We start from the raw sequence: 23,954 nt of genomic DNA, 5'->3' as shown, positions 1-23,954 counted from the left end.
ATGAATGTAACAATCTATCAAAGCACAGGCAAGCATGGCAGACACTGTTCTGCACACACACTGAATAGAAACACAGAAAAGCAATGCCTGTACAATTTATCTTTTTCAAAAATAAGTTCTTTTGTTCCAACCGGCCCCTGTGGACGCTCTGACTTCTGTTTCATCTGTTCCTGTAGTGTAGCATGTTATTTTAATTTGAAGGGATTGGCGATGTTTTGGTAGTATCATATAACCAGCATCTTTGATGTAAATTCTAATTTTCCAGTCAGCAATCCCTGTGCTATATCAATACTTTTGAGATCCATTTTAATCTTCTCACAGCTGAATTTGACATAGTGGTGCAATCTGTTTAAAAGCACAACAAAGCCCCGTGCAGCTCAGCACAACACTGAATTCTCTGTTTTTTCAAGAGATGGAATAATAAGACAGATATTGTCACATTATTTAGCATTATATTCACAAACAAATTCAATCTGACTCCAAATACAAGTCCTGTAGCCCAGTGTTTGTCAGTGAAATGAAGAGGATATTAAATTTGCTGGTGAGGTTTGTCAACCTGAGAGCACTTTTCTGTCATCGCAGCAGTGAAAGGTAATCTGTTTCTCCATGCTGCTGTCGTGATCAAAGGAATCACACTCCCATGACTATCACACACAACAACCCACACAGACACATGCAAGGACACAATGAGGCACACGGATACACACACACACACACACACACACGCGCGCGCACACACGTACACTAGCATCATACACACCTACAGGCATGTAAAAGTACAACAGACAGACACAAATACTGTACATGTGCGTTCACAGGGACTTACAGGACAAACACCGCGACTCACATTCACACACAAGCCAAATCCTGCTATCGTTTGATGTTCTGTCGACACACACACACACACACACACGCACGTACACTAGCATACACACACACACCAGAACTCAAAGGAGTTGCACACCAGAATCTAACAAGAGAGTAAGTGATCAGTTGAAGCTCCCATGAGATTGCAGAGAGAGAGAGAAACAATTTTTTTTTTCCAAACATTTTAGTACTGTGAGACATATGTGAAGACTTGTTACTCTAATGTTGCTTTTAATTTCTTTTACTTGAAATCAACGAAGATATGGCTCCAGTATGGTTTCAAACAGCTGACGGTCTGAAATATTCAGTACATCTACCATTGCTGGATTTTTTAAGGCAGAAGGATTTTATTCACCAGAGAGGCATTTGAATGATCTGAAAAGCTGCAGCTAAGCCCTAGAAGATATGAAAAGGTGGTTGTATTTTGGTGGTTGTTTCATGGTCGTTTTCTACCTGCACCTATGCACAGATTTTTGTTCTAAAGACGTAGTGTACTGCCGTTTATCATAGATGTCTTGCAGCAGGTTTGTAGTCTACACCATGCACTGTACTAAACCCCCACCACTTTCCTCGCAAGGGACTCTAACCAACCCTCCTTTCATGCTTTAGTCACTCCGCCTGGGCTGCAGCAACATCCCTCCTGGCTCCACTCCCAAAGCACTCTTTAGGCCTTACATCCAGATTTCTCCCCCAATCACACACACACACACACACACACACACACACACACACACACACACACACACACACACACGCACGCGCACGCACACACACACATGCGCACACACACACACAAACACACACACACACACACACATCCTGCAGTCCCACCGCTGGCTCCACAAGGCTGTTTGTATCGAATACAAAATTCCGGTGCTCAAACCTCCAGGCCACAGTATAGTTGTGCACGTTGGCCTGTGATCTGCATTCTGTCGTTACCTGCCACTTAGCTTTCCTCTCCCTGCGGCAGGCTGGTTATCACCCCCGCCACACACACACACACACACACACACACACACACACACACACACACACACACACACTCACACACCCTCCTCTCTAAAGGTGGAATGACTTTACTCCAGTGAGATCGGCAGAGTCACTCCCTATTTTCCATCATAACCCAAAAACCTGTCTCTTCAATAAATATATCACGTCACCTCTGACTTACATCTTTAAATCTTTAAATATATTTTTCCTCTTCTGATCCTTTCTGCCTCCTCCCGCTTATATTTTATCTAAATGCATTGGGAAGACGACATAATTTACAGATTACGCTTGTTGTAAAAGAGATAAAATTGCACTGGCAGGTAAGATTGAAGTGATTCAACTCTTCATCTTAAAAATACTTCACTTTCTTTCCTTCCTGGTGATTTAATCAGAGGGAAATAGAGGATGCTGCAGGGTGAGTGAGCACCAAAGAGAATAGGAAAAAGCATGAGAGAGAGAGAAAGATAATGAGGAAGAGCAACAAAGAAGAGAAAGCCATTGAGTGAGATAAATTGGCAATAAAATGAACTATACAGACCAAACAGCTTGATGTCTTGATGTGCACAAGTGGTTCATGTAAAAGTCAGTAGACATGGTCAGGAAATCATTGTCATAGTCATTGTCTGGCAGGCTTTTATTTTGAAATTTCTGTCTCATAAATGACCCTAACCCTAACCCTACTACCAAGCATTCTCATAATCTGTTAATTATTCTCTAAATCAATCAGGTCATTGTTTAAACTATAAAAATGACTATCACAATTTCCCTCATCCCATGGTGAAGTCTCAAGGTTGCTTGCTTTGTCAAACCAATAGCCCAGAATCCAAGGATATTCAATTTTCGGTCATATAAAACGAAGCTCAACATTTATCATTTTTAGCCAAGCTAGCTTGGTCAGTTTGCCACTTAGGTCCAGACTGAAAAATATCTCAAAAAGTATTGAATGGATTGTTATGAAATTTTATACAGACATCTGCGGTCCTCTCAGGATTAATTTTGGGGAGCCGCTGACTTTTCAAGTACTGCAACCATCAAGGCAAACTAAAGACTTTTCAGTAGTTTGGTTTATGGCTAAATACCTCCAAAGGTATAACTACATTTCCACCAGCATAAGCTGTACTTTGTGTTTATTGCTAATTTGCTAATTTTAGCATGCTAACATTACTAAACTAGGATGGTGAACATGGTAAACCTTATACTTGCTAGCATGTTAGCATTGTCATTGGGAGCGTGTTGCCATTGTGACGTTAGCATTTAGCTAAAAGCACCAATGGTTCACAGAGCCACTAGCATGACTTTAGACAGACAAATTAATTGAAACGATTCATCAGTTATCAAAATAGTTGTCTATTCATTTTCTGTCAGTAGACTAATTGATAAATTGACTAATTGTTTCAGCCTTTAGAACCAGTATTGTTCTCAATATCCTGTACTTGAAGCGCTAACTGTGACTTTGACTTTAGGTGAAGTGCTATGAGGCAGTCAAATGAGCGTGTTAAGAACCTGTTGTGAAAAACAATTCACTCTCAGCAATTTTCTCATTTTCTCTGGATCATAGACAGTCTCTGGTTTGGATTTATTCAGAAAGGAGTCCATGCTCATTCTACAAACATAGTTAAACATAATTAAAAAGTATTGCTGCATTGTGCATTACTCTGTGAGCGGATAACAACGGGAGCCAAACTGACTGAGAATAAGCCACCTCTGTTTTTCTGCTGTTGCCTAACTCACCTCTCCCTTCAGCCCCACTCAAGTGAGGGGAGGGGGGTTCTATTTAATCAGAAAAAGTGTCACATTAATTCAGACAAATTCAAGCAATCTAGTTTTCTAATAAAGCTGTCATATTTGCATCCGGTGACTTACACTCGCCATCGTTTTAGATTAATTCCCGTCACAACCTTTTGATTTATGAATGCATAATAACTGAGGGCAATGTCTGTGACTGTGATCAAGTGTGTGTGTGTGTATATGTGTGTGTGTGAGAGTGTGTGAGAGTGTGTGTGTGGGAATTTGTGTCTACAAAGCTTTGACTTTTAATCTAACATGTTGCTTCTGCCTAGATGAGAGAGAATCATATTTTGCGATAATTGAGCGTGTTAAGAGGGATAGATCAGACTCCTGGTGTGAGGGAGCATGAGTTGCATCATTGGTTCCGTGTTTTACAGCAGCTTCTCATCTTTCCTTATCTCATTGCCGTTCATATCAAAGTACTAAATGCATAAGAATTTCTTCTCTCCACTTGACATTGTGTTTCCATATCCATTCCTTGTAAAACATCCAAAGGTCAACATCTGCTCTATCCACTGTGCAAGAGAGTTTCTTTCTGTAACTGTTGCTTCGTGATATTTCTTCTTTTTGTGGCAGCTGTGCAAAGAAATGGCAAGGCACAAGACACATTTTTGATTATATTTTGGGTTTGTATTGACTGTTGCATTTGAATTACAATGTTTTCCAATTTATATTGATTTTATGCAATATGAAAAATAGGAATTCAATTCAATACTTTGTCAATTTGATCCTCTATTCCTTTAATTCCTGTTGTTTTACTGTCATACAAGTTATTTCCACCTCCCTGAAGGAATATTATTCAGTAGACATTATAGTCTACTCCACTTTGTCATCTAATTTGATGTTGCCAAAAGACTGGAGGTGTTGCCTGACTTGAGCATTGTCATCAAAAAACACCCACACCTGTTAAATTATTTGCCAAGATACTATTGTTTTCACTTCACTGCTGGTGAGTAAAGTAACTGAAGAGCACACAAGGGGCTTCACAGCGCATATAATCCTGTTATCATGACTCAATCCAAACTAAACAAGAGTCTGATATGTCTGATCATCTCATAGAGGTCTAAGCTCATCTGCAAACATTTTCTGCCAAAGTCAGTTTGCTTTGCATTCACCTTTGTGTTCCAGCATCCAGAGTCAATCCTGAACAATACAGAACAGATTGTGGAGCAGACTGAGGGTATAATATTAACTGAACAAACAAACTGTGGTCTAAAACTAGAACAGTTTTGCTAGAGGATCTGTGCTCTCAGATGTACGCTGCTATTTGTATCACTTCACAAGAGTCTTGGCAGATTTGACCAAATGTGAGTCTTGACAGTTTTAATGATCAGCCAGCGAGCTCTACTGGGTAGTTCCTGGGCTTCTGAGTTGTGGCCATATACAATAAAAACTTAAAGTTTCTTTGTTAGTCAGCTGGATGCTCCCAGAGCTTGGATTAAAATGAAGGCATATTGCAGTTGTTAGCTTTGCCCTTTGGTGTTTTGTTCAATCATTTTGATCTTGAGCAGAATACCACAGAGCATCATCATTTTTTAAGAATATTTTTTAAATTCAATCTATTTAAGTTGTGAAGAGAATTGTGAAAGACTTTTGTTTTGAAAAGTGCTTGATAAATAAGTCTTGACTTACTTACTCTGAATCAAACATGTTTGATATAATCTTGATGGTTATAAATGAGACCAGCAAGTCAGACTGAGACATCTGTTTGTGTTGGCTCCATCCTAACATCTGCTGATGCACTGCAGACTGGGTTTGATCACTAAGTTAGGCTGGAGGCCAAAGCAGCCTTTAAACCTCTCTATTAACATTCCTGCATTTGCTGGATCAAACAGATGGACTCCTGATACCCCATTACCATCTTCTGGCCAAAGTTTGCCACTGCTTGTAAAAATAGTGAGAGACTGCTGAGAAGTGTATGGTTATGTGTTTATTTATTGATTCATTAAATTAAAAAAAAGACTGAAAACATCGAAACACTTCAGTTGTTCTCATTGCAAATAAAGCCTCAGCCTCTCTATTGACATAATTAATATTTGTGTTTTGTTCCAAAATGCCACTGAAGGATTCAAAGACTGAGTTTAATATCAAAAGCATCTCAGCTGCCTGGGTACAACACTAAGCTGTGGAAGGAGTATTCACACATTTCCACCGTCTCAAACAGACTTTGTATGTCATTACATAGAGGGCGCTACATTAGATAGAAAGACCTGCTCAATACTGTCTTTTATTCCACCATGGAGACTAAGCAGAAGCCCCAGGAGCTGTCTGGCCCCTATACAGAAAGTCTGATACAGGAGAGGAAAAACACTTCACCTTCTGCCAAAAGGGCTCAGAGAAGAAACTAAGCTTCCAGCGCCTGCAGATACAAACTGGTGAATGACATTGGACTTTACAAACAAAAACACAGCTGCCTTTGGTTTCAAGATATCATCTCTCTTTGCTTTATTTTTCAGTGTTAAAGGGGGAACATGCAGCTCGTCTGAGGAAAGAACTTCATCCAAAATGAAACTGAATTTACTTGCTGCTTGTTGAGAAACATAAAAACACAGAGACTAAATACTCACACACACACACACACACACACACACGCACCATACAGTATACTGTACAGTGTCAGTCTGTGGAGCAAGGCAATGTGCTTAGATTGTAACTTTGATCCACAACAGAAACCATTCCACTTTATTGTTTATAGCTGTGTATCCAACAAGCAAACAGTTTGGTCCTCTTCAACGTGTTCTATCCAGCTCGCAGTGATGATCTTGATTTTACTGTTACGGGCAAGAAAATGTACTAATAAATCTATTAAAAATATAATGTAATGTCAGCATAATCAGTCTTGGCTCATACATAGCAGGCCTATAATGTTCTTTTTTTAAAACATTTTTTAAGTGATAACTATGTTGTGAATAACATAGGGGGAGCCTCAGTGAAACACAATCATATCCTGCACAAAGTTTACACAAAACACAAAGTTTAATGAGCCAAGACTATTCCAGGCCAACTTTGGAGGAAGCACATAGTCGTATACAGCACCCCACATTAATATACTTTTCCCCAACATACTAGTAACATTTCAATCTTTGAGTTTTGTTTCCTTCTTTCAGATGATAGTTTGGTTTGGGAAACTGAAGATTGTTGTGTCCTGCATTGGCTTCCTATTGCATCCCTACATTAATACATATATAGAAAAAGTAGAATATAATTTTGCAAATGGCGAAAAAAAAAAATGCAGCACACAGTGACTCTAATTAACTGGAACAAAATGTTGCAATGAAATAATAAAAGTTGTACAGTGCTGCTCCCTGCTGGTTTTATTATACACATGAACATGCAGAGGTATGTGATGCTGGCTGTGCTACTGAAACATGATGCCGCTTTTAAGCTGTGATGCCCAGCTGGAAGAATCTGTGGTACTAAAGCACTACTCTAATTAGCAGCCGCCTGGAGGTCAAAAGGACTAGCCTGAATCAATGAGGGAAATCTTGGTCAGTCTCACAGGAAATAGTTTCCCCTACCTAAGCAACTGCTAACATTATGTCATTGTACAAGGTACTTAACCCCCACTAACTCAACTGGAGCCGCTGAGTGGCCTGAACTGGAGAACTCTGTACTGCACGCAACTCCCATATGTGAATGTGTGTTGGTATGTGAATGTAATGTAACGTATTTAATCTGCCACTTTTTCTGTTTTAAGTCTCACATTGATAATAAACAGATTTCTGTGCATCTTGATTTTTATCTTTTTTATCTATACTTATGGAAGATGTGCGCAGTATATGCTGAAAAATAAAACTAAATATGTATATAATGACTAAAATTACATTTTCATATGGGAAACAGCAACTCCACTTAAAGTACTTTAAAATACATATCAATATATATTTTTCTCTCAATCTTTGTTTTATTCAGTTTGAAAAAATAAAAGTCTCATGCAGTATATAGATTTAGAGCATCCTCTATTTCCCTCTGATTAAATCACCAGGAAGGAAAGAAAGTGAAGTATTTTTAAGATGAAGAGTTGAATCACTTCAATCTTACCTGCCAGTGCAATTTTATCTCTTTTACAACAAGCGTAATCTGTAAATTATGTCGTCTTCCCAATGCATTTAGATAAAATATAAGCGGGAGGAGGCAGAAAGGATCAGAAGAGGAAAAATATATTTAAAGATTTAAAGATGTAAGTCAGAGGTGACGTAATATATTTACTGAAGAGAGAGGGTTATGATGGAAAATAGGGAGTGACTCTGCTGATCTCACTAGAGTAAAGTCATTCCACCTTTAGAGAGGAGTGTGTGTGTGTGTGTGTGAGTGTGTGTGCGTGCGCGCGCGTGCGTGCGTGCGTGCATGCGTGCGTGCGTGTGTGTCGACAGAACATCGCTCCAGCGACCAATGATCGTTTGAAGCGTCCTCTACGTCACGTCGTGAAGAGACAAACTCGGTTAGTTTCACTTTCTGTTGACTGTTGGACGTTCACGTTTAGATCAGATACATTTGAAGGTACGAAGTTGGCGTAAAACTGCGATCTAAGGTATATGTTTTTATTTTGGTGAAATAATTGACAGCCGACTTGAGCAACACCTGCTGTTCCAGACACTTAACGCCACGTCATTGAAGTCATCTATCGATCGGTTTATAGGTCAGACTTTCGTTTTCATTTCACCATCTTCTGTCTTGTTTTCTTAGGCCTTGCAGTATAACGCGCCTGGTTTGTATGAAAATCACACAGAAGAGTTTTATAGCGCAGTGTCGCTTATACAGACAGATCCAGGTGACAAATCTCTGACTCTCTTCTGTTTTTACGTCTTCTTTTTGTCCAGGTGAAATCATGTCCACTTTGCTGGCAGTGATACAGCGCAGGCACTCGGGGGCAGCCTCTACCCTGGAAAGTAAGAGACCATTTGTTTTGACCTCTCAGCAAAACATGAACATGCAGACATGATGTAGGTTTATTTTACTAGCACAGATGAGTGCTCAGAGACCCTTAAAACCTCTGAAAATGACATGAGATGAACTGAAGTTGAATCAAACTGTACTTTGAACCACACCTGTCCTCTCAGAAGCAGGTTTCAGCACTGATTCAGAGCTCCACTCACTGACTCGACAAGACCTGCATGAGCTGTTTCCTGGAGTTGACAAACTCAAAATGAGAAGGGACATCTTTGAAATTATACACAAACAGGTGAGCTTACATGGTGAAATGTGTTGGTCTGATTAGAGAACGATCTAAATAGAGATAAGTAAAATGGGTAGTAACTAGTTACCAGGAACAATGAACAAGTAAAATGCTCCATTAGTATTGTTCTGTGTTTTATTGTTTCAGAAGCCAATCAATGTGGTCCTAGAAGAACTGAAAGGGTTCATCCCACATGAATCTTTCAGATGTATGTACAACCTTTCCAGCACTTGGAGGCAATATATATATATTGTATGTAAATGTATTGTCATCCAAATTCTAACACACACATCCTGTTGCTCTCCCTCCAGCTGCTCTAACTAACAATGGGGTCTTGGTTGACTACCTCCATATCCTGAAGGACATAAAGACCCAAGTGAATAACGTGCAGACCTTCCTTGATGCTCATATTGATCTACTGGAGAACATGAGCAAAACTCAGCCAGACCCAGAACCTGGCAGAGGTTATAATGCAGTTTTTGTTTTATTTTAATATCACAGTGTCTTGAGTGCATAAGAAACCTCGTCATTATCATAGAGTTGTATTTTATTCTGATAAATCAATTACTAATATACTTAATCAAAGCTGAGTGAATGCACAGGTTGTTTAGACCTGAGTATGGAGGTTCATGCTTGAACTTGGAAACACATCTGTAAAAAAAAATATTCAAAACTCAAGTTACCTTACTAGCTTTTTTTCCCAGAGCTCTTTGACTGTATCATACGACCTTATTCGGTGAATGTAACTTGCTCAGGTGTCAACTCAAAACCCACAACTGCAAGAACATTTAGCCATCTAGCAGTTAACCACAAACCATTTAACACCTACAACCACCTGTTCACATGACAGATCCTGCACTTTGCTTGAATGGGCTGTGGGAAACAATCAAAAACCTTGAGTTTAGAATATTCAGTCACAGACTGTAGCCTTCTGGTTGAAGGTCAAACCTCGCCCTCGCTGCACCAGTTGAATGTGTGCTTCATGTAAACAGAATATGGGTGTTAAGGCAATCGATTTAACATGGTTTAAGTGTATTTTTATAGTTTATTCGTTTAAGATTTGGAATCAGTAAGTGCATTGTGCCATTGTACCCAACAGGTTCTTTGCCAGGTACAAGTGACTCATCCTGTGGAGTGGAGCGCCGCAGTCACGAAAATAGTGGCTATCCACAAGAAGCACGAGGTAAATCTCATTTTCCTCCGCTTCACACTCTTGTGACATATCGAATGAGTAGAATTCGCTTTAAAATTCAATTATAACATTTTCACCTCATTTGGAGTTGATTTTTAAATGATGGAGCGTGTTACTGCATTTATGGCATTCTGTGTGACAGGCTATTTACCCAGGGCAGGTATGGCAGTGCACCAGTGGTCAAATTATGCTCTTTACTGGCCAAACTGGTGAAAGTAGATAAGGCTCATGAAGTAATCTAACTTTCTTCCAATTTACACTTTCATAATTTTGGGAGCAAGTCATTGAATGTGAATGCTGTCTTTCTCTTTAGGAGATTCCATCATCACGGTGCCGCGGGATTTTCAGCAAGGTGAGGTGTATAATAATTAGACACTCAGCAGGTAAAAGTTGTTATGCACAGGAGGCCCTCTATGAGTACAGGAGCAGGAGTACCAGTACCAGTTAACTAACTGGGTCTTATGAGTCATTGTCACTGTAGAAAACAGGAGCTTCAATTCATCAATAAACTGGCACAATGAATATGACGTCATAGTTTATAATTATTATGTAGTTTTTTTTTTAAAGCTTTATCATTTTTCATTTTCTTGATTTTGATGAACGTCATAGCAACTACAAGAATAATTTTATTCTACTGTTAGGTTCACTCATTTCTTGTGAATATATCTGTGTCAGCTTCACAACCATTTTTCTTTCTATAGCCACAGTGAAGTACAAGATGATTGTCAGCGGTAAAACCTTTGGCGCCCATCACCAGCTGATAAACCAAGTGGAGAATCACTGTCAGGATGGGGTTCAGTTTGTCGAAAACAGTCAGGATTTCCAGGTCATTATTGTCTTCTGCCCAATCAGTTCACGCGTTGGGTCAGATGTCGAAGCAGCGTTGGCCGATGTTAAAGGTAAGGTTATGCTTTTTAAACCCATTCTATTGAACAGGAAACTCAATATAATTTCTTTGTTATTTGGTTTTTTACAAGGTTCTCTCTCAGCTATATGATCAACATTAAGTTATCAACATATTGATATATTGGTAAAATTGAATCTTATGGTGTTTACAATTGAAAGAAATATAAATCTTTTGATTATCATTTGTGTTCAGTCCACTCTGACACTAACTGACAATTTTGAGTTCATAATTTTCCAAACTATTTCATAGTCCTTCCTCTTTTTTGTATCCACAGATGATAAACCTATCATTCTCGTGTTGATGCACCATACACGTGAGGTCAAGTACACATCCAATGTGAAACCAGGGCCTCATGTTAATGTTGTGTTTCAGGTCAGTGTTTTCTTCCATGAAACAATGAATGGGTTACTGAAGTGTGAACAAAATGACCAGGCTGTCTCTGTGATACGAAAAGAATTACTGATACACAGTGGTCAGATTACAAAGGACGCCATTGCGGGTATGGTTGCTGAAAGTGATAGGAGTGATACTGCTTCTACTGGTGTTACCGGTAACACCAAAAATGATGGTTTCTTTCATTTTTGGAATGCATATAAAAAATAAATCATTATAGTATCTGTGGTGCCGATAGTGGTAATGATGGTATTATTTCAGGTAAAAAGTAAAACTGTTATGGATTATAGCATTTTATCATTGTGTCATTAGAAACAAGAAACACAGAAAAAAAAGTATTAATGGATCTTGATTTGTGTATGTCAATTTGTTAATCATCGATACAAATGTAAAATGTCTGAGTAGAAGATGGTATTATTTAAGCATGTTTTTCTGCTGTTAAATTTCTAAAGCTACCATCTTTGTGTAAAACCAATCAAACTATCATTTAGATTATACATGTAAGAGAGGGAAAAAGAAAATTTTGTCATTGGTATAAATGATATTGGACTCATTACATGATTACATGTAACTCTTTTTTTGCAGTATGTTACATTGAGCTTTTGAGCTGAAAATCAAATTTTCAGTTCCTTTGAGTTTATGGAAAGATTTAAAATAGGCCCAAAAGTAAACAAGACTGTATACTGCTGATAATGTGCAATGGATGTGCAGTGGAGCCATGTTGCTGTTTTCTGAATAAGCTAGTGCACTGAAATGAAGAAATGAATCCAACTAAGCTTGTTTTAAAGAAACAGTACCTTTAGGCTAATATTACTGTCTTTACTTTCTATATACAGTATAGTAAGACTTGAATGTAAAATAAGAGATAAAACAGTGCAGAGGCCACAAGTTCAGTGACCAGCCAACTTTCTCACTAAATAGATACACATGTAAAAAGAAAATATAAATGAAGATAATTAAAAGTGCACAAATAGAAAAATTTGTGTTTGCTTTAATGTACATTTTGTTGTAGATGCTTATAAATAAATGTCTTGGGAAGCTTTTAGGATGTGTGAATACTATGCATGATACTTTCAATAAACTTCAATGAGTATGATCATAATGACTGAATGATTCTTTAGTTTTTAGTTTTTAAATGTCCTTTTTTCTAATGGTATCATATGTGTTATCTGTTCTCCTCACTTTACATAACATGTACTAAATGTACTTTAGTACATACAATGCTTTGTAGTAACATTTGTGTGTGTCTAATTTTGAAGGTTTTTCAGTATGACTGATTTCTAGGTTCTACAGTGATATATGACAAGGCTCCAATTGTTAAAATATGAAAGGATAAATTGACTGTGCATCGTGTTCAGTGTTGGGTTAGGGTTTAAATGTTAAGTCTAACCATAGTGATTTAAAATTATTCAAATACACAATATACTTAGCTAGATTCTTAAAGTTGACTACTTTTGTACAAAGATCAGATTTTTTAATAGCTCAAGTGCCAGATGCTTTTATTTTGAAAAAGAAAAGCTATTTTACTCTGAAACATCAGGCCGGAAGTTCAGCATTGTTTACAAACAAGCTGCTTCCGGTGTGCACTCCAAAGTAGCCCGTGTGCATAAATGTTATTTTTCGTTATTTGTATGGACTTTTTCTGAGAAAGACTGCCACCGACGAGCTTTCTGCACCAACAGCACACAGCCAAGTTATAAAAATGATATTCCGGTTAGTTTTGCTAATTAGCGGCAATACTCGTTTAGAGAAAGTTAGCTAACAGTTGGCTAGCTCACCAGATGTGCAGCATGGCAGAGTGATTCATTTCAACAGGTGTTAGTTACAGGAACGGAAAGTCTCTGTTCTTTTTGCGGTTGGGTTAGCTGTTGTTAACTGTTCTGTATGTTCAACTAGCGAGCTGTTTGTTCGTAATTTTGTACGTTTGCTAAAGTTAGTCACACTCGTGCCATGCTCTTCAGCCGCGTCCTGTTGAGCCTCAGGTCGACGTGTTCAGAAAGTGTTTGTTTACAGAGGATTTTCGCTGTCAAAGAAGTATCAGTTCGGAGGCTGCATCACATATCCACCAGTCACCCCGAAAAACTCAGCTCGATAAATCCATCTGCACACCTGTGCGGACTCAGGGTAATGACATGACATTTGGGATGGAAATAAAGCTCGTGTTTTCCTCACCTCAGTTTACAAAAAGTATAATGTTGTGACCTGGTTACATCATTCCTCTCTGTTTTAGACCCTAGCACAGACCTGTCTGTACCAGCAAACAGTGTGTGATATGCAGCCAGCCAGTATCTCCTATGGCAAAGAGACCGTTGCGATTGCCTCAGATGATGATGATGAGGGTGGTGAAGATGTAGCTGGACAGGAGAGTAGGCTAGAAGATGAGGAATTGGTGAAGATAATAATGACTCCAGGCCAGGTGGATGCAGTCAGCATGGAAATCCAGCAAGGGGCCACTGACACTGTGTCTGGTGAGTAGGACTGACTGCCTGAGATAATGTCTGGATTTGCCAAAATGGCCACACAGTACCAACTGAACTCTTTTATTTGGAAAAAAAAAACAGCTCTGAAAATCCAGCCGATGCAGGGCCTCTTTGTGCAGGATGGAGAGCGTTTCCAAATAATTTAAAATCAGCATGCAAATTGGCGCATGCTGCTTATGTGGCAAACAAAATGCCAGGTGTGCCAACAGCTTGATAACCAGTAGAGACTGGTAAACACATCTTTGACATGGCTTGATAGATTTATATTCAGATGAAAAAGGTTTTGTACCGTCTTTTCTAATGTTTGTTGCTGTTAGCTGACTACAACCTTTTCACTTGAGTAATAGTAGTTCGGAATATCTTTATCTGTAATAGTACAGATAATAGTTAAACATGTTTATTATATTGCTCTACCTGGTTCAAAATTCAAGTGTACCTTAGTATTAATCGTCCCCTTGGTAACCTATTACCACAGATATTCCACATCATACGCAATCTGTACTCAAGCAGATTTTCTACTCCTCCGATTCTCTATCACGGTAATGTAATTTTATATCATGATATCTGTAAATATTGTAATTTATCAAATTTTCTGGAGAACCAGTTGAAACTGTTAATGAGCAACTAACTAGACATGGATGCAAAAATAATTATAAATCAAACAAATCAGTCCTGCTTCCTGATTTGTCCACATTTGGCTGATACACACAGAGGTGTATTACTCCACTTCCTGAAAGTATGGTATGGCCTTTCTTTCACTTAACATGCAGCACACTGTCTTTATAGCAGTCTACTTTTTTGGTGAACATATCAATCAATATTGTAAGGGATTGGCCACTGAGTACTGCAAAGAAGGTTTAGTGTGTTCTCGAATCATCACCTGTACATGTGTATAAGTATGTTTTTGTATCCATGGTCATGTATGTGTGTTAGTTGTATTATATATATTTTTTCTTAGCAGCTCCTACAGGATCAAATGAGAAGAAGACAAAGAGGAAGATGAGGAGGGAGAGGAAGAAGTTGATGAAGGAAAAGCTCAAGTCAGCCGATACTTCGAAAAATTTAATGTCAGAGCTCCCATTCGCTCTGACCAGCCCCACCAAATGGAAGGAGCTAGGATGTATGTATTAATATTATTTTTAATTATTTCTAATTATTTTTTGAATTAAAGGTTAGGATTTTTTTAAACCATCAAAAAGCTAAAGACTAATTAGGTCTGATTTAAATGGAACTAAGTTGTGCTGCAGCCTTGAAGCTGACAGAGTGGCCAGTTGGCTGTATTATTGACAACCTGACTATGATTTCTGTTTCAATTAATGGCCGTCCTCTGTAGTCCCCAGCTCAGAGTCAACCCAGAGAAAGAGGAAGAGAGGAGAAAGTGGAGGGCGAGTGGACAGTGAGGAGGATGGTGACAAGAAGAAAAAGAAGAAAGAGAGCCAACGACCAAACTACTTTGTCTCCATCCCCATTACTAACACAGATGTAAGGAATTACTATACTGTTCACATACTTGTTTACTTTAAGGATCATGCTGGAGTCTCTGCACCCTTTACCCTACTTATTACAAAATTACAGATTCTTTTATCAAAAATCTTACCAACCAATTTTGAGTTGATTCACTTTTTCATTAATCACTTAATTGTTTCAGGTCACACTATGCTTTGGAAAACAGTTGGCATTATTAGAAACTGATAAATATTAAGAGTAAATTGGCTAAAACATATATAAACATCAGTATGATTCTTCATCCAATTCCTGCCTTTTTTCATGCTACAATAAGCGTGGCACTTGTATTGCTTTCCTCATCTGACCAATTGCATACTTTCTGGAATTAAAGCTGTTCTTTGTTTTTGTGAAGCTAATAAAATCAATCTTTGTTTTAGCTGCTACCACTTTCTGTTATTATGACGCAGAAACCGATGACTGTCGACCTTGTTGTCTCCTCATGTGTTGGTAATAGATGAGATGAGAGAAGCTGTTGCAGAAACCCTTTGTATTGCCCCATTTTGGTGTATACTTTAATCTGTTCTCTCCAGATCATTGTTGGATTCATTATTTGACACTTGTTCATGGTCAGTATACCTTGAACTGTGCAGGCTGGAAATCACTCAAGGAAAAAACATTCGGGATTCAATTTTCTGACGCCTGATGACACTGAAATCTTGTTCTTTATTGACCAAAAAGCTCCTCTGAAGGGACATTGATTTACTCCATGGTGATCATCTACTGACGCCTCATCTGTAATGTTGAACTGCAGAAGCTGCCCCAGTTTTCTCCTCTGTTCCATCTTTTACTCTCATCTTCTTTCTTCTGCTCATTCATGGTAGGGAGGATGAGGGAAGAGAGGGAATGAGCAGTCACTGTATGTGATGGTATCTGCCTTATTGTAACTGCTGATGATTAAAAGTAAATTTGTCCAATGACAGATAAGCTCAGCCGTGGCTGAGGTCCAAGAGGTGGTGCTTCAGCAGGAGCCCCAATTGGCCAAAGCCATGATCCCCATCCCAACTCTCCACATCACGCTGTTAGTCACTCATCTCGCCAATCAGGAGCAAATAGACCTGTGAGTGGATGCACATGCCAACATATACACAAACATGCAAACAAACTCAGCAGACACATGGTAAATAGTAAATGGACTGCACTTATATAGGACTTTTCTAGTCTTATCGACCTCTCAAAGCACTTTATTGCCACATTCACACACATACAGTATATTTAAGTACATGTCAGTCCCCTATTGCTTGTGCAGCTTAACTAAGTACAAGTTACTATAGAATTGCACAACATGAATAAATCAAAGGAAGTAAAAACAACTGCAGTCAGCCAATGTGTGATATTAGTGGAGCAAAGTGGTGATATTTAAAGTGTTTGATACAATAAAGTGATGGAAAACATTGGGCCCTTTTCATGGCAAACAGTTTGACTTGTCAGAGAAGAAATGCTCAGGTGTGACATTAATAATGGCTCCTTCATGTTATTGTGTAGTGACAGTGAACCAGCAGCCATGCCAGGACCCTGGAACTGGCTCCGCTAAAACAAATTCTTCCATCATTAATGTTGTTAATTAGACCTGTGTTCGTCCTACTATGACATGTAAACATGTCTGCAGTGAAACAGGTCAACAGGCCTGAAAATTACAAACTAATATATGATAATATACTACCACAATGTTTTTCACATGATAACAATGACATTACAGCACAGACAGTTATACTCAGTAAATGACAGTATCTGCGTAACTTAAAAGAAAAATCTATCCCATAATTGGCTTAATTATGTTTTTTAAAATAGCAGAAATTACCACATGAAAAGCTTTCAATTTTACAGATTTTTTATTTTTATTTTTGAGAAAGCTGAAATGAAACGGTGCGTACCAAATTGCACTGAACTGGATCCATACTGTATGTAATACAGGAACAGCAACGTTGACATGAGTCATTACTTAAATGTCAAACAGCCCATTAGTTGGCAAAAGCTGGACTACCAGACGCTACAGTTCAAATGTTCAAACAAAACAAAATCCAATATTAGTGCGACTATATCCATAAAATTGATTGCAAGAGATGATATCACAGTATAAATATATATTGCATTATTGATATGTCCCTCTGCTAATGCACCCAGTTATCCATGCAGATCAATACTGATTGGCTTTTTGGGGTACATGCACATGGACCTGTGCTGTACATTATTTTTCTACAGTGACAGATTGCTTTCTCTCCTGTCTATTCTGTAATGTAGGATAAAATTGAATGAAACCTCTCCTTTCTCTTGCATTCTCCATCTTCCGAATTGCTCACAGCTAAAACGCAGAGCTTCAGTCAAACAGAGTACCACTGAAAATGGCTACAATTATGTTTTCTCATGCGATTCCATCTATTCTCTGTGATGCTATATATCATAGAATCACAGATCCCTTCACAGAGTCTTGTTTCAGTTGTGAATGTACAGACTTCAGCAAATTAGGATTTGAAGACAGGGATGCAGTGCTCTGCAGTGACTAATTTTTTCAGGTTTAGATTCCAGTAATGAGCCTTGAAAATACTGTTGAAGAAGTTTTAGGAAGAACAGTCAACACTCAAACATGCCAGTCAGAATAAACAATCCCTCTTTCGCACATAAATTTTATATCTTACAATTTGTCCTTTTTAAAGGTCCTTTCAACCGGTACTTCTGAAATATTTATACTCTGCCTGTGCATCATCATCAGACATCTCAAACATCTGAATATTTTGATTTGTTTTGGTAAAATGTGTCATCTAATCCACACATTGTTATTGTAATTAATGCGAACAGTGCGGAAAAATCCCACCAATTTATGTGATTTTTAGGCAAAGTGAAATAAATGTTACCTACATTGTGTGCTAATACATGGTGCTGTAATATTTATATTCTAGAGTGAAGTTATTACTCTAACATTTCATGAAAGCGCTGGAAATGAGGAAGCCGAGTTATGTGATGATAGCGATGCTTAATCTACATCAAGTAAAAGATTGTGTCATTAGTAATCACTATTCTCTCGTTATGTAATAGGAGAGGGACGGAGGGAGGGAGGGAGGCAGATAGGGAGAGGATTAAGTTGTGAATTGGTGTGTGTGTGTGTGCGTGTGCGTGTGCGTGTGCGTGCGTGTGTTATGTATATTCATGTGTATATTTCCTTTCAGAGCGGCAACCATGCTGACCCAGGTCGAGCCGTTATTGGCTGAGCTGCTGGGTGGGCGGAATCTGGTGCTGCCCTTCTCAGGCATCGGTCATTTCAGGAAGGAGGTGGTGTTTGTTGGGCTGGCCCCCGGACAACACAGACACACACTGGATAACCTGGCAGGTCAGTGACAAATGTATAGCTTTTCACTCTCATGTCATCGTCCAACGCCTCTGTAAGTCTGTCACATTGATGTATAGGCTGTAAGTACTGAATTACATTTTGCTTTATAAGCGGTTTTCATGCTGTGTTTTGCTAGAAGATAAATCACATTATTGAATGTTATTGTGATACAGTACTTGTCTTTTTCTGCCCCTGTGGAGGGAGGTCTGAACTTGGAGTCAGCTGAGGAGACCCGTAGCTGGTTGGAGGGTTTAGTGTCTTTCTTAAGGACACTTCTTCAGGGTGGATGCTTGCTGTCCTGGGGGCTTTGCTATGCGAGGTCACAGATTAGACAGTTTTAGGCTGTAATGCTGACTGTCACACTCTCACATTCAAAGTTCAGAGGTGATCTAAGCCTGACTTTTATCCTGGAGTGACCATGAGATTAGATTAAACTGTGGAGTTCTTGAAATAAGCAACTAATACAAGAGTGTGAAAATGTGGCTTATTTAGGACAGGGCCCAGTTTTAGTCTTTAATTGAAAATAAAGCATGGTAATACCATACAGTGTGCCGATGTATGTTAGCCCTAGTCCTTGAAAGTCAACCACATGCACTGATTGGTTATTCAGTGTAACTACATTCTCTTTCTTAGCATAAGATAAATGGATTTGGTGAAATAACTTGACATTTGCTGCCTTTCTTTGTCGCTGTCTTTTTTACTTTCTTTTCACTTCACTCGTGTGTGTACATTGTGTGTGTGCGTGATGCATCCACTTGTCCTCTTACATTTGTCCTTTTACATCATTATAGTTGACCGGGGGGGAAGGCAGAAGCACTTGCGTGTATGTTTTTGTGTTGTGCCTGAGGCAACAACATTAAGCCAACATTTCTAAGAGGATTCTCGCTCTGTTGCTCTCGTGATACCAACAAACACACACGGACACTCACAGCTAGACAGAGTAAATGAACTCACATTTGCTTATTACTGTCCATTTCCACTCTAAAATATCAGATCAGAAATATGCAGTGATTTTTAAAGGTAGACACAAAATGAGGGACTTTATTAATGTGCATGTGATCCACATTTTGTTATTTGTGTCTAGCTATAGGGGAGTTGATGGGTTATCATAAATTTATATTAAATTGCCTGAACATATTGTATTGGAGCAGCATTTTTAGCATTTGGCTATTACTGATGGCCAAGCTGAGACAAAACCCAAAAGGCATTTCATCTCGGCCTGATATAAAAGGAAATTCAAGGGACCAATAGTTCCTAATAAAAACTTTTGCAAGAGTTTAAAGGAGGTTTTGTTTTCATCCCATTCTGTCCTTCTGTTTGCAAGACCTTAAAGTGATGAGTTTGAATTGTTTGGAAACTTTCATTGGTAATCAGGTATAGAAGCTAAGATTAACTTTTCATACCAAATTGCCAGAGGGGGTTGCAGTGGCGGTGGGTGTGTCCCCCTACTTGAATTTGAAGCCTCCAATTGGATTTACGTTTCTCCATCAAAGTTTCTGAGCCTCTCAGCAGACACAAGAGGCAGACCCTCCATAATTGGCCCAGTCAGACGCAGTCAGCCCTAACCCTTGAGTGATTAAGTATGTTCTGCACTGAGCCTGAAGTGTGTCGAGAAAGTATTAATAGAAACAGTTTTGCTCAAGAGCTTATTTAATCTTGACGTTTAGGAAAGAGTGTTTGCCTGCATGCGTCAAATGAAGTATGACTGTAGTTTGGCTTTAAAACAGCCCAAAGCAGCAAAAATACAGCAGCACCTCTGTATAGTCTGAACACCTCCTCAAGCTGCCAAACAGAGGTCACTGGCAATGACTGTGAGTTTAAGTGTGCTGTTGTCCCTCTGATATAAATGAAACACATTTATCCATATATGCCTCAAACCACTAAATAGGTTGTCATAACAAAACAACATTGCAACAGAAGTCGTGTCCATACGCTTCTGTACAAACTTGTTTGTGAAACGTTAGTTTGCAGTTACCTACTTAAAGAAATATTCAATCAAGCTCATTTTGCTAGCTGTGATATTGAGTTTTGACCCCTAACAGTGGCACTTTGTTTATTTACTGTATTGCTCTTAATCTCTTTTAAAAGTATAAGTGGCTTTGGAGTATAGCATATAAAGTACAGAGTCTTGAAATTCTTAATATTAGTACAATAACCAAACTGCTGGTGTTGACACAGTCAGCTCTGCATGTATGTACTGTAGATGAGGACTTTAGCTTCTTGTAAACCCTTACAACTGGACCATTTAGACTTTGGTGTTTAACAAGGATCCTTAATGAAGAGTGATGCTTCCTTTCACAAACCTCTAATTATAATTCTGACGTGAGAAGCAAAACAGTGATAAGAAAAGGTCACAAGCAAAGGGTCCACGTATTATTATTGTTGTTGGAAGAGTAAAATAAGGGTGAGGCAGGAAGTCAGACTCTCCCGTCCTCTCGTCTGCTCTCTCCGCCACTGTTATTGATTATATACTAACCTTTCTCTCCCTTTACAGCTCCTCTTCTAAAAATACCTCTATGGTTTCCCTCTAAACCTCATCAGTTGGTGTGTGCATCTTTGACCGTGTGTGTATGACCTTGGAGGTTGTCTGTGTGTCAATGCTTGTGCCCTTGTTTGTGTATCTGTCTTTGTCTGCGTGGTCAAATGATTCTCCAGCAAAAAGCTTTTTTTCCATTCTCAGCGATCTTTGTTGAACTATTTGTGTTTTCCATTTTTTTTTACAAAAGTCCATAAAACGGATTTGAAATGGTTCATAGAAATGGAGGTGGATGTACAGCATACTCATGATGTTATGGGTATGTTATAGTAACATTTTGCATTATGTCAACTTACGGCCTTCCACTTTGGCCTTATTTATAAGTGGTTGCTTATATAACTTTTGCCTTTTTAAAACTTTGTGTATGTTTGTTGCAGAGTTGTTGCGAAGTCGTTTTGAGGAGCAGGGTCTTCTGCAAGGAGACAATCGTGGGTTTGAACCCCACCTCACCATTATGAAGTTGTCCAGAGCATCAAAACTACGATCCCAGGTACGCACACGTACGCTTACACACATATTATCGTTAGAGTTTGGTCATGAAAAAAGTGTGTAGATATGCTCAATATATTAGCATACCACAAGTGTGAGCCAATATCAATTTAGAGAAAAAACGTAGTTTTCAGTCCAACCTACCTTTTGCTAGGGGTGTAATGATTCTGAAACTGAGAACGAAACTGCAACACAAACATCCACTATCTCATGTCGGAGGCCGGAAGACGGAACTGAAACACTCCCCCCTGCGGTAATAATTAGGCTATCTAGTTTAATGAGCTCAAGATGGATAATAACTGTGAGATTACAGACCCCCCAGGCCCAGCAATGTGGGTACTATTTGGTTATCCTCCCCTCTTAAAAAAAAAAAAAAAAAGAACAAAAAAAAGAACAAAAAGATAGATATGAAGATATATAAGAGATACGAACTGAACCATGGATTAGGGGAATCGTTACAACCTGTCCTTTTACCACCGGTGTTTGACAGATTGTTAGGGCATTTTTATGCTAATTGTTTATGCTTCAATTTAAATTCCTTAATATATTTTAACCCATTAAGTTGATTTTAATTTGTACTAAGAACACTAAATGTTGAGGTTGTGCAGAGACTCCATTTTACTGTGTAAAAGGAAATACAGTATGTCCCTCCACACTGGGATGTCAGGAATATCAACTAACCTGAGGCCGATGCATTGCGCATACACAATATACAGTGTGTGGAAATAGCTCATTTTAAACTAATTACCAAGTCAGTTGTTGCACTGGCACATTTTGGTTTTAATGGATAAAATCAGAATAGTTTCACTTGTTCAAAAAAAAAAAAAATGCATGATGCATTTTTGTGCTTTCATACACAGTCCTACGTTAGCTTGCTTTCTCATAACAAACAGACTGAGAGAGATGCCAAACAGCTGCAGCGTCACACCTCTGTCCTCATCCAGCTAAACTCTCAGTGGCTGTAAAATGTGTGATCCAGTAGTTAGATTCCAAATTAGTGCTCCAGTCAAAACTATTAGTGCGAATAACACACCTGCTGTGGTGTCTTAAAAGTAAATTGACTGTATATAATTTCATAATTTATGATGTCAAGCTAAGAGCCAACTGTTATATTGGGAGGGATTAGGATAAGGTATGGGGGGGGGTATGAAATTGAAAAAGATATAAATAAAAAGGAGGAGGGGAGTGAAGGGTGGAGAGGACAGAAAGATAAGCAGAGACGAGCAGTGGTCAGGAGGGGAGAGACAGAGGAAGGATAGCATCTATCTTTTTTTTTTTTTTTTTTTCCTTTGACACCTGATGACATCTTATCCTGCCTGGCGCCTGCTGGGCTGCATTTCTGTCCTCCCCTAATCTGTCTTTTGTGTGTGTCAAGAATGATTGTGCATGTCCTAAGAAGTGTGATAAACATGACATAAACAGCATTATCCCTGTGTCTCATAGGGTATAAAGCGTGTGGACCCAGCCCTTTACTCCAACTATACTAACAAGTAGGTGCTTGGTTTTTCATATAACTACTTAAGTATTTGGTATTTAGTACTTGCTATAGATGTAAGCACAACATTTTAGTCAATATATGCATAGTAATAGAAAAGAAATACCATTTCTCTTTTTGTCAATTTTGTGACTCACTGGTGTTTTAATATTTCTTTGAATTTCAAATGTATCTGTTTTATTTGAACAGTATCACATTGCATCATCGTTTGTTTCCAGTTTGGTCATTCTTAGGATGTAAATACACATTGGCCGAGTATACTGCTCCATGCAGTTAAATTTTGTTGTCAGTTTTAATTTGAGTGACTCACTGCTGTAAAGTGGCTGTAGTGACTGACATGTGCCTGTTCTATTTGCTGGAGGCGTAAACACTCTCTCCTGTGTCTTTTATGTTCTCATACTCACTTGGCCTCTGTCACTCAGGTTTTTTGGAGACCAGACGGTGGAGCGGGTTGATCTTTGTTCCATGTTAAAAAAGAAGCAACAAGACGGATATTACCACACTGAGACTTCACTACAACTTGGTTAGTGCACACACAAACAGGGTCATATTGTGTGTGTGTGTGTGTGTGTGTGTGTGTGTGTGTGTGTGTGTGTGTGTATGTGTGTAGTGTATCTGCCTATCAGTGCAATATTAACCCACTAGAGGGAGCTGTCTGTTAACACCATAATGTGTTTCTCTGTGTCAGTGGGGCAAAATATACTTGGAGCAAGTTATTTTTGGGGTCATTAATTTTTATTTGTTTTTATTTTTCATCTCTGTCGATGAATTTGAAGGGGAGTCATTCCATTCTATTTGTGTCTTTGTCAATCA

At 38.7% G+C, this 23,954-nt stretch overlaps 2 protein-coding genes across 4 annotated transcripts in view; both read left to right on the top strand.

The window, feature by feature from the left end:
* The first annotated feature begins 8,687 nt into the window (after positions 1-8,687).
* On the top strand, positions 8,688-12,415 carry LOC111240376. The gene is made up of 7 exons (XM_022770371.1): positions 8,688-8,827; positions 8,969-9,029; positions 9,133-9,285; positions 9,921-10,004; positions 10,327-10,365; positions 10,715-10,912; positions 11,195-12,415. The coding sequence occupies exons 1-7, from the start codon at positions 8,792-8,794 to the stop codon at positions 11,521-11,523; spliced, it is 900 nt and encodes a 299-aa protein (XP_022626092.1). The 5' UTR covers positions 8,688-8,791; the 3' UTR covers positions 11,524-12,415.
* Positions 12,416-12,895: 480 nt separating this feature from the next.
* The window catches only part of akap7 (A-kinase anchoring protein 7), a 43,078-nt gene continuing 32,019 nt past the window's right edge, over positions 12,896-23,954 (top strand). For 2 of the 3 annotated variants that reach the window (XM_022770495.1, XM_022770494.1), the window contains exons 1-9: positions 12,896-13,437; positions 13,544-13,781; positions 14,755-14,913; positions 15,127-15,275; positions 16,220-16,356; positions 18,461-18,621; positions 21,535-21,647; positions 23,090-23,136; positions 23,564-23,664. In XM_022770495.1, the coding sequence (XP_022626216.1) occupies positions 13,264-13,437; positions 13,544-13,781; positions 14,755-14,913; positions 15,127-15,275; positions 16,220-16,356; positions 18,461-18,621; positions 21,535-21,647; positions 23,090-23,136; positions 23,564-23,664 (1,279 nt within the window). In that variant the 5' untranslated portion in view covers positions 12,896-13,263. The remainder of the gene's footprint in view (positions 13,438-13,543; positions 13,782-14,754; positions 14,914-15,126; positions 15,276-16,219; positions 16,357-18,460; positions 18,622-21,534; positions 21,648-23,089; positions 23,137-23,563; positions 23,665-23,954) is intronic. The other variant, XM_022770496.1, reaches the window with a different exon arrangement.

Source organism: Seriola dumerili, unplaced genomic scaffold (assembly GCF_002260705.1).
Source record: "Seriola dumerili isolate Sdu_G_001 unplaced genomic scaffold, Sdu_1.0 BDQW01000025.1, whole genome shotgun sequence".
Classification (NCBI taxonomy): Eukaryota; Metazoa; Chordata; class Actinopteri; order Carangiformes; family Carangidae; genus Seriola; species Seriola dumerili.
This window is presented reverse-complemented; position numbering and strand designations above follow the sequence as displayed.